The following is an 11842-nucleotide window of genomic DNA, read 5'->3' on the forward strand; positions in this document are numbered from 1 at the left end:
CCAGGAGATGTTCTAAAGAGTGGACACTCCTCCATCAACCTAATCACACCTTTAAGTGATGACTGATCCTTCAGTCCCTTTCTAAGTAAAACAGGGCTGTTGGCTCATTGCCATCGAGTCGCTCCTGCAGTGTGGCTCGTGTCTACAGTTGTCTGTCGTGAGCATTGCCTTTCCAGCATTTATTCCAATGAGAAATGATACTAGCTATGTACTCTATACCTTCTGAAGCTAACCAGTTAAACACAAATAACACACTAATCAGTGTGAGAATTGGTCGTTTAATTTACCTTACGCATTGTACAAGCAGCAGGATTGATTTGAGGAATCATTTGAGATATTTGTTTGGATTTGTCATGTCATTTCTAATTTGCATTGAATTGAGAAAATCTCAGATCATATGTTGTGAAATCGCAGCTCCGTGTCATACACATGCTTAGAAAATGAATACTCACCTGTCGTTTTATTGCTCGCTAATCTGAACACATGCACTTTCAGCTTGTTAGAGGATGGAGTATACCTCCAGCCCAGAAAGCATCAGAAGCTTGAAGGTGTAATTCTTTTACCAGATGGGTGTCTAATCCTGCTTTCAGGAAGTGCTCCACCTAAAAGAGTGCACACTATCAAGGGATAAAGGCGACAAGTGGTTAACATGAACATTATAAAGGACAACAGCACATTTCAGGAATGTGACATTTATTCATAGCCGGAGGAGAAGAAGGAATTATCGGAGGAATGGTGGGAAAAGGACAGGACAAGAAGTGAGTGGGGGGAAAGGAAAAAGAGATGCAGGGAAAACTGGGAAAATACAGCAGAGGAATGGATGGGAAAAGAGGAGAAGAGGAATGGAGGGGAAAAGAGGAGAAGAGGAATGGAGGGGAAGCAGCTCATTATGGTGGGAATTTCTAACCTGATTAAGAGCCATGATTTAATTATATCATTATATCACAGGAACTGTTTTTAAAAAGGAGGGGACATGCTGAGATTCCACTGCACAGCTTACGATTACCTCTTTATATAATCATAATAATAATAATAATAATAACAATAAATACTGTGTACCACAATGTAGAACACTTTACAGCTTCAATTCTAAAATAAAATCTGTTTTTTTTTCATTATTATTAATGTTTCTGCGTTTGTCATGTTATGAAATGAAACATATCTGAGACAGAATCTTTTCCAGATAAAGTTCTGAGCAGAGAGTTACACAGTTTATTATTATTATTATTAATAATAATAATAATAATAATAATAATAATAATAATAATAATAATAATAAATAGAGATGATACCTCTCTAGCACCATTCCAAATGTCATTTTATGGTTATTAATCATTTCATTAATAAAGTACAGAAACTCCAGATTAACTTGATTATCTGAATAATGCAAATGTAAAACATAAATCTAACACATTTGTCTAATCAGTGTGTCATGTTTGTTTAATATTCAGCAGGTTTATATTGTATTATTTTTACCTGATGTGTTTAAATAAAACTATATGTTTGCGTGTATTCAGGAAATTTTAGCTAAACACTATAATAATTGTAACTGATGTGTTTTTAGATAAAATCCAAAACAGAAAGAGACCAGAAATTAAAAAGAAATGAAAGGATTGCTAGTCATTCATTTATTCATACAATGTTTCAGTGTGTGTGTGTGTGTGTGTGTGTGTGTGTGTGTGTGTGTGTGTGTGTGTGTGTGTGTGTGTGGTCAGTCTGGAACATTAGTCAGTCATTAGTTAGTCTGCAGTGTCATCTAGTGGCTGAAAGAGAAAACAGCAGTTCATTTTACTGTGTGTGTGTGTGTGTGTGTGTGTGTGTGTGTGTGTGTGTGAGTGATGGACTGGCGCTCTCTGATGATGTCATCCTGTTGCTCCTCTTCAGTACATTGAGCAGGACAGTATCTGCTGAAGCACACAGCCCTCCTCAGTGTGTGATGTAACCTGGCTGCACTTGCACACCGCCACCAGCAGGGGGGAGTGTTACACTGCTACAGGGTGTCACACGTCAGTCTGCATTTCTATTTATATACAAACCTCATCTGCAAGACCACCCAGTGATCAGCCTCCTGTAGTGTCAGTGCACAGCAACAGGGATTGATTCACAATAGTTTATAATATAAATATTTATTTTTCATATTGTACAGGAGGAAATAAAGTGCATCTGTAGGAGCTTTGAGGCTTCAAGTTACATTTCAGGATTGTTGTCATGCTAACAGAGAGACTCGAGCAGGAAGACAAGAAAACACAACACAACAAAAAGAGATCAAGCAAGAAAGATACCAGTAAAGGATCAGTGTTCGCTCACTCTGTGTGTGTGTGTGTGGGTGTGTGTGTGTGGGTGTGTGTGTGTGTGTGTGTGCGATCTTTGTCATTGTCTCTGGCTGCCTCACACATGAACACAATCTTACACACATTCATGTACTACTGAAGATCGGATGATGTTACACTGACTAGCGAGAGTATTTATATTAGCTGCATTTTTACTGCATTTGAAAGAAAACAGACACATGCATGTCCTTTAACACACACACACACACACACACACACACACACACAAGGCATGTGCCAATGACCAGTTTTACAATTTATCTTAATAAAACATTGTGGAACATTTCAGATTAAGATCTGAAGCTCACATTTCCATTGCAGGAACCAGGACCATTTTTCAGGAACTCACAAAACTGAGGTGTGTTTTAGTTCCTGAACCATAGCGGGGACTTATTCGTGGATCAGGAACTAATGGGTGGAAGTGGAACGTGTCGTACTGAGTATGTCTCATCAGTCAACATGAGCTTCACAGAGGGGTTCTTTAAGGGTCTTCTACCTGAAATCCTTTCTTATAGTTTTAAAAACAGATGCATTGTTTTATATCAACCAAACTGAAATTATGGAGGAATTTTTCTTAAATTAAATTAACGTTTATAATGAATGATTATTTATCAGTACCATCTGTTGTCAGTCAGTATTATATCAATCAGTGTTGTAATGTGATCTTGTGTTAAATCACCTCATGTTAAATCAATGTGTATGTATTTAGAGGAATTCAGGTAACCTGATGTGACCTAGTTTGTGAAAAGTACCGAAATTAGAGAGTTTTATTTATACACTACATCACATCTTTTCTTATATTAACTCTTTTAAAAAAAATAAATATACTGACTCAGCTCATGTCACAGTTACAATGAACGATGTAGTTGGACGATGAAATAATTGTGGCGAACGAAAGGGGTGTGATTTAAAAGAAAAAATGAGAAAACTCCACCTAATGAGGTCTTTGTTTTAGACGTGTTTAAAAGCATGAGCACGACTGTGTAAATCAGATGCTCTGCAGAAATCTCGGCTTTGTTGGTTGATTCAGTAACGTCTCTAAAGCATCCAGAACCCCGTGTCTTTGAGAAGAGTGTTTTCCACGACAAAATGCTGCATTGTGCTTTTGTTTTGACATCTGTGTTGCAGAATTTTACATCTTTTCTAGGTATTTTTTTTTACTGCGACAGTAAAAAAAAAAAACGTTGTGTAAAGTTGCACGGTTTAAAAAGATAAAATCAAATTAACACAACAAAGGAAAAGCAATGAAGAAATACTCGAAAGAAACACTAGTTCCCTAAAAGGTTCTTGGAAAAATTTTCTGGCCCTTCTGACCATTTTCTCCAAAATAAATAAATAAATAAATGCATTATGGTGATAAAATCATAAACTGTTTTACATGTTGGGCAATAAGCGTGATTTTAAAATGTAATATTGACACATGCCTACACACACACACACACACACACACCGTTATGCCGTTTCATCTGCATTAGTACAAAAACACATCACTAACATACAAAACCTTCGCCTCAGTTCCTTGGCTTTTTTTTTAAAAGTCATTACAGCTGAAAACTAAACAGAGAATTCTTTATAAAAGCTCAGTGCATGCGTTTAATCTTCTCACTCCTGAAGAAAAATAAAAATATTTCACCTGAAGTGGGACGAATCAAAGTGCAGATAGAGTATAGAGTTCATTCTCAGACTATTGCTCTAAATATTGCTGTTATGGCTACATCCCATAATATAATTACTGAAATAAACCCTCTGATATCTAAAATATCTACGAGCTCGGCCCAGGAGCGTCATACACACACCTTTATTTTTAGTTTGGTTTTTTTCCCGCTGTTTAATCGGGTCGACACACACACACGTTCATATCGTTTGTAGTTTCATTTACATGGACAGGATATTAAGCAGAAATGACCGGGAATAATTTCCATATCATTAGATATATAGATGTTATAACATCTGTAACGTTAGTTATATTGTTTTAGCCTGTTAGTTTAATGCTAACCTGTAGTGTACGTCTAGTTTTATTTTAGCTTCTTTACTATTATGCTACTTTGTGGTTAGCCTGTTTAGTATAATGTTAGTTTATTAGTTTGTAATAGTTTATTTATACTATAAAGCTAGTTTGCATGTTTAGTACAAGGTTTAGTACAGTGTTAGCCTGTTTAGTATAATGCTAGTTTTGGATTAGGCTGTTCTCTATGCTAGCTCCGTTTTAGCCTGTCCTGGTCGCTACCTCAGTTTTAGCCTGGTTGCTATGCTAGCTCAGTTTTAGCCTGTTCTCTATGCTAGCTCAGTTTTAGCCTGTCCTGGTCGCTACCTCAGTTTTAGCCTGGTTGCTATGCTAGCTCAGTTTTAGCCTGTTCTCTATGCTAGCTCAGTTTTAGGCTGGTTTCTACGCTAGCTCAGTTTTAGGCTGGTTTCTATGCTAGCTCAGTTTTAGCCTGGTTTCTATGCTAGCTTATTTTTAGCCTGTTCTCTATGCTAGCTCCATTTTAGCCTGGTTTCTATGCTAGCTTATTTTTAGCCTGTTCTCTATGCTAGCTCAGTTTTAGGCTGGTTTCTACGCTAGCTCAGTTTTAGGCTGGTTTCTATGCTAGCTCAGTTTTAGCCTGGTTTCTATGCTAGCTCAGTTTTAGCCTGGTTTCTACGCTAACTCATTTTTAGGCTGGTTTCTATGCTAGCTCAGTTTTAGACTGGTTTCTATAGTGTTAGTTTATGTTTTGCTATTTTACTGGAGTTAATAATAAACTGAATGACAGCAACAGATGGTGTTCACATCTGGTGAGAGAAAATAATGGAATGGTCTTATAAACAAATTAATGTAAATATATTTTATTTAAATGCTATGTCCGAGCTCAAATATAAATGAATGTGGCACGTGTGAATGGTTATGACGCCCCAGGCATGGATAACTCTAACCTATACACTGTCTTATCTTATCTTATCGTAATAAACTCTGTTTTACTGATATACAGTTTTGTTAGATGTTGTTTCTGATTTTTCGTCTTGTCCTGTGTTTATTTCCACCTTTGGTGATGTTTATGTTTATTTGTTTATTTCCATTATCCCTGTTCAGATAAATGACTAAAATGATTTTGCAGCTATATTTCAGAGTTTATAATCTCATCTTCTTTGATTGTGATCAGTCCTCATGGATCACATGATCCTTTCAGTAACAATAAAGATTTTGAAGCGAGAACCAACTGGATCACAAGATTGTCACGATTTTTACATCTTCAGAAAGAATCTCAAGAGCTTCAGTTCGGGCAAATATACAAATTCAAGCAGGCAAATTGTTTCTATATACAGTTTACTGTCAAATCCAAACCTCTGAAAAATGTGCAAAAATGCCAACGCAATAATCCCTTTTCCCTTCATCGACTTCATTTGAGTTAGTCATTCCAAAACGAGGGGAGGGTGTGGAACTCTGTCGGGAAACGCCTCCGATCACCTCCAATCCCGTAGTGTCATATCTCTGATTCGCTCTTGTACGTCAGAGGATCCAGAGGAATGGATGTCTGAAGAATATCAAACTCCATCTGATTGTCCATGTCCAGCACACAGAGGACGTTGCTTCCAGAAGTTACTGTTGGAGTATCCTGGAACATTTTCTGGAATTCTGCTGGAATGCCAGTCGTGGTTAGGACTGTCAGATCCGTTTCTAGTGTGGTTAGACCTTCCTCCACTCTGTTCTTACTTATCCCTTCCTCATCCTCCTCTTCCCCAGAGTACAGAGCCACTTCATTCTCGTAACAGAACGCACTGGGCGAGCAAGGTGGTCGCAGAAAATGGGTCCTGCGACTAATCGGCGTCTCGGATTGTGATGACGCTTTGGACGATTGATGACTCGCTACCTCACTGAGCTCCTTAGCACTGCACAAAGGAGTTGAGGGAACTGCGTAGGTCTTGTGGAAGCGAGCGTAGTCCACCTGGTAGCGATCGTGATCTTCATACACAACCGGCTCAAAGCGATGACCCCAAAGGATCTCATGGGAAAGGTACGAGCTTCGTGCTTGCGTGGTCATAGCAGTGGCTTCTACCATTCCCTCAAGAATCACAACAATCTCAAAGACATCGTTTTCCAGATCGGAGCGGCTCATGGCCCAAAGCGGCGAGTCCTCGTCAATCTCGTGGACGATAACAAGAGGTGAGACGAGGAAAAGGCGATCAGTTCCTTCATCATAACCCACATTCAGGTCCGTCTGCTCCAGCGGGATGAACTCGCCCTCCTCTGTCACTCGGGGTTTAATCAGCTGGGCTCGGACGTGAGCTTCAACGATGTGACTTTTCCGGAGATTTCCGACACGCCACATGAGGCACAGCTTCCCGTCCCGCAGTGCTATAACGGCGTTTTGGGAAAACAGAAGCGTCTGGTTTCGCTTCTTGGGTCGCGCCATCTTGGCCATGATGGTACCGATCATGAATGAGTCAATGATGCATCCCAAAATGGACTGAACTACTACTGTTGCCACGGCAACTGGACACTCCTCGGTGACACAGCGCCAGCCATATCCAATTGTTGTTTGAGTCTCGATTGAAAACAGGAAGGCGCCAAGAAAACCTTCCACGTGGAGCAAACATGGCTTCCACTCCTTCTGTTGCCCCTCGCCTGGTGCTCCTGCCCCCATTTTCCCCCTCAGGTGGCGATCAGGGTCGAAATCTCCATGTGTGAGGGCCACGCTGTAGAAAATCAATCCAAAGATCAGCCACGACACCATGAACGTCGTGCAGAAGATGAGCAGTAGGTAGCGCCAGCGGATGTCCACGCAGGTTGTGAATATATCAGCCAGGTAGCGCTGTGATTTGTCCTCCATGTTGGAGAAAACAACGTTACATTGGCCATTTTTTTTAACGAAACGGCTCCGCACTTGGCCACGCCCCCTCGTGGAGATTTTCCCATTGTAGTTGTTCTCCATGTTGTAGCCACCTACGCTAGCTACAGCGCTGCTCATGGCGCTCCCAGGTGAGCTGTGGCCGTTGTGAAGCCCGAGAGTCGAGATCTTCAGCCTTTCCTCATCAGGAGAAACAATGCTGTACCTGCGGAATGACAGAGCAAGGAATTCTGGGTAAAAACAAAGAGTAAACGCAAATACTGTCAAATAAATAGTCAGCTGACTATAGAGTCTCAAGTCACACTCCTGTTAAAAAAGGAAAAGTAGAAAATGAAGGACAGAAAAACCCAGGATGCGACTGAGAGGCATTGTAATGGTGGAGCGAGGGATGAGACAGGAAGAGGACGAGTGTTAAGACACTGTCAATAATCTCATCGCATCCCGCTTGTTCTTTCCAGTGTCCCTCCGAAAGGGCACATAGTGACTAAGCACAGTGCGCTAACTCCACAGATGCTAGCAGCTAAACCATGACTCATATTAGCCACTGCTAAAGCTAATATCAGTGCTAACTCTAACACCCCACACGGCTAGCGCTTTTTTATTTGGATTAAAGTACCTCAGGAAATACGGGCAAAAATCATCCCCCCACTCCCAACTCCCAATAACAACCTTTTTGGGTCATTATTATGGGTGTGTGTGTGTGTGTGTGTGTGTGTGTGCCTTAACTGGCCCTCTCCTCCAGAGAGGATTACCTGCGAAGGTGAGTTGTGTTTAGCCGTATGAGGAGGATTGCAGTCAGTGCAGATTTAGAGATTATAATCTGAGATTTTCCCTTTCTAACACACACACACACACACACACACACACACACACTGAATGTCCTTAGTCATTGTTATCCAGTAATTTGTAATGTTATATTTGTGTATTGTGTACACTGATAAAGAACAAACTCACTGGAAATCATAACATTATACTTTTAGTGTGTTTACAATGGAGTGTTTAAATGTTTTGGTAAAGTAACGTGGAAAACCTGATAATCTGCCCCAAAGTCACCACAATAATGCTTATATAAGTAATAAGCAGTGTGTGTGTGTGTGTGTGTGTGTGTGTGTGTGTGTGTGTTACAGTAAAACACTGAGTGACGGGGTGGTGTGATCAAGCATAGTTTCTGTTACCACCCTGAACAGCACATCCCCAACTGTTTTATTCCTCTTACACCACAGCAAACCAATGATTACATTTTTATTCATAATAGAATGAAACAATACTTTTTATCCTTTTATAGTTACATTTAATATTGGTGAAACACTCGTTCCCTCACCAGAGTCTCTTTATTCTCTCTCTTCAAGTTAATAAGATTAAAAAAAAACGCAGCTTGTTCCGCATGTTACTGAGAAACCGCAAAAAAAAGCGTAAACTCCTCTGTCCTGAAGACGTCGCAAAACTTACAGTTCCAGCTTTACCTCTGACTGTTACAAAGCGCTGACACTGGAGACTCCTTCCATGTGTTACATAAACACATTTCTCCTTACAGAAAACTTCACCATATCAATTACACTTTACACGCAATTTTAAAATCTGTTTATGCAAAGTGTCCACTGTACACGTCCCTGTGAATGAGCCGTTACTATAGTAACAATAACGTATGAGAGCGAGCGCATTAATATAAACCTGCACTACTGTCAGAGCTGCTGGTATAGAAAACTAATCAACACCTGACCACCAATCAGAGTGCAGAACTCAGCAGTATAATGTAACATAATTTACATAAAAGTAAATGCATGCTTACTACACACACACACACACACACACACACACACACTCACACACACACACACACTCACACACACACTGTGTGTACCTGGTGGTTCTGTTGCTACTCATGGTGTTGGAGATCAGGAAGTGAAGAGAGGCATCAGGAAAGATTCAGAGATCTAGGATCGGCATCCTGAGAACCCAGCAGTACGCGCTGACACACACACACACACACACACACGCGCGCGCGCGCGCACACACACACACAGCAAACCTGCAGGGACAAAGGAAGAGACACAATGAGTTCCTGATTTTAGAAATAAAGTTTGAACTGTCACACAGGCAGCAGAAAGCAGTTCTCTGTGTTTTCTCCTGTAAACTTTTTAAACAGTGTGTGTGTGTGTGTGTGTGTGTGTGTGTGTGTGTGTGTGTGTCTGTTTGGCTGGTCTAGATCGTGATTATTTGGGTCAATGTGAGGGTTAAATATAGCAATGGTGGAAATTTGCAGGAGGGAAAAGGACACCATTAGAAATGGCAGGGTAACGTCATCATCGTCATCGTCATCATCATCATCATCATACACAGACCTCGCTCTCTTTAATGGGGAAATGGGGTTCACACACACACACACACACACACACACACGGTCTACAGATAGAAGAAAGCAGGACTATAGCCAGCGGTAAATTTGGAGACAGACAGCTCTATATACAGACTCGGTGGACGGAGCAGAGGGTGGAGTAGTGGGTGGGGTATAACGGCAGTATTTTCAGCATCCCTAGCAGCTAGCTCATACAGGACAGTAGGTGGGTCAGTGGGCGGAGCAGAGGGCGGAGAATACTGATGATATTAGTCCTTCCCAGTAGGCAGCTCATACAGGTGGAGCTATAACAGCTGCAGACCAGAGGAACCACAGAATTTCATGATGTGGTGAACAGTGACCTCTGACCTTCTCTCTCTCTCCCTCTCTCACATTTACAGATTCTCCTGAGGAAGTGTGTAACACCAGCAGGGAACTAAAGCTACACCCACAGGGGCGACACATGTTCACGAGTGTCAACAGCACCATCCACCTCACTTCTGATAAATTATAACACATTTATTTTAGAGTCTCAGTCCAGTGAGACTCTTTTCTCTGTGTGTGTGTCTCTCACTCTCTCCGTCTCGCTTGCTCTTTACATCACTGATTAAAGGTAACTGTAGTAAACTCTGTTGTTCTGTTACTTTGTCCTTCACAGTAACGCAGGGCTTCTGACCCTGTTTTCTCTACATAAACTCACACCTCTCGAGCACAGATGATGCTCACACACGACATGTTCCACCTGAGGAAACCCGTCCCACTGTCTCACACGAGCTGTTCATTTATTCATTTATATTTATATTGAGTCTGAGCAGCTCCTACAATCACATCCTGTTTCTGTGGATGACTGTTTAACTCTGTAAACAAAAGAGAAATGAAATAAAAAACAGATATCAGGCACCCGTGTGCCCCGGACAGCTGAGGGTCCATTTTATACTCCTTACTGAGAGGAAAATGTGAGGTGTGGCTGAGTGACACACACCGGGGGTCAGTGGTCTCTTTCAGGAGGTACAGCTGGACAGGAGCAATGAGCAATGAGCTTTCTGAACCTGTAAGAGGAGCCCTGGGTCAACCAGCCTTCCTGATCCAGGCTAACATCCTGTATCACCACACACAGGTCTCCTAGCCATCTTGCCATCTAAAGTTGACGCCGTCATGCGTCTTGTGTTCCCTCATTCCTGCATATTTCACAGAGAACCCTGTCCTGAAAGCCACCGCTAGTTCCCCATACAAATGTCTGGCTCAAGGGTTCTAAAATATTCCAGTCATTATGTATTATGTATTATTATGGATAAAACATCAAGCGATGCAACCCAGGAGCGTCTGCATAACAGGTTTGTAAAGTAATTGTACAGAATTGTACGGAACACTGGACTTTTTAACTCCTGTGTTTAGTTTAATGATCTGTGTTGTTGGTTAAATTTAATCCTTGAGTGTAGAATTAATCTGTTGATATGAGTCTGTTCCTGTTTTCCATCTTAAACCACAATGACAGATTAAAGTGTCTCCTAATCTCCATCTTCTAATGATATCATACACAGCACTAAGACAGGTCAAACCTTGACCCTGTGTGTGTGTCTGTGTGTCTGTGTGTGTGTGTGTGTGTGTGTGAAACACAAATGACGAACAAGATTAAGATGCAGGAAAGTCTTTTTGTCATTTATGTTCGGACATGTATTCCATCATGGCTTTCATGGACTTCTGATCTGAACAGAATTATGGGATTGCGTACTCTGAGATGTGCACACGCATGTATACATACACGTCTCAAATGGTGGAATCATATAAAGCTAGAACATCTCATTAGTGTCACTGAAGCACTAAAATGGCTCACAACAGTCAGTAAGAGTGTGTGAAGAGTTTACTGAGACACAACTATTACTGTTTCACATGTAAATGTCCACTCTCCGCTCTGTTACACTAACGTGACCTTGCACTGGAGTTGCTGATCGACCGCTCGACCTGTTAAAGCACAGAGGGGGAGTGAACACAGCGTAAAGATAATTAGGACTGACAACATCTCTCTCTCTCTCGCTCTCTCTCTCTCTCTCTCTCTCTCTGTCTCAGACTCCCATTCTGCAGACTAGAATGTTTTTGAGAACATGTCCACAAGAATGAATGAAAATACAGACAGCGTGACATCATCCAGAGCTTATGTAAGGGTTGGTGTATCCCCAGTAACACATTGGTTAGATAGGATAATCACAAATCATGGTTTTCCAGCTGAGCTCAGGACGTTTAGTTGAGGAGGAGATGTAGACTACAGAAACGGGGATAAAAGCCTCTTTAAAGCGGCCAAGTACAAACCAGAAAAGCAATTAGGGCTGCAGAACTGCGGTACACAGAGAGCC

General features: G+C 41.2%; 1 protein-coding gene across 1 annotated transcript; it reads right to left on the reverse strand.

The window, feature by feature from the left end:
* Positions 1 to 1687: 1687 nt before the first annotated feature.
* kcnj4 (potassium inwardly rectifying channel subfamily J member 4) lies at positions 1688 to 9182 on the reverse strand. The gene is made up of 2 exons (XM_026939079.3): positions 9018 to 9182; positions 1688 to 7361 (listed from the first exon to the last, which is right to left on the reverse strand). The coding sequence occupies exons 1-2, from the start codon at positions 9038 to 9040 to the stop codon at positions 5792 to 5794; spliced, it is 1593 nt and encodes a 530-aa protein (XP_026794880.1). The 5' UTR covers positions 9041 to 9182; the 3' UTR covers positions 1688 to 5791.
* Between the last annotated feature and the right edge of the window lie 2660 nt (positions 9183 to 11842).

This window comes from Pangasianodon hypophthalmus, chromosome 29 (genome assembly GCF_027358585.1).
Source record: "Pangasianodon hypophthalmus isolate fPanHyp1 chromosome 29, fPanHyp1.pri, whole genome shotgun sequence".
Lineage (NCBI taxonomy): Eukaryota > Metazoa > Chordata > Actinopteri > Siluriformes > Pangasiidae > Pangasianodon > Pangasianodon hypophthalmus.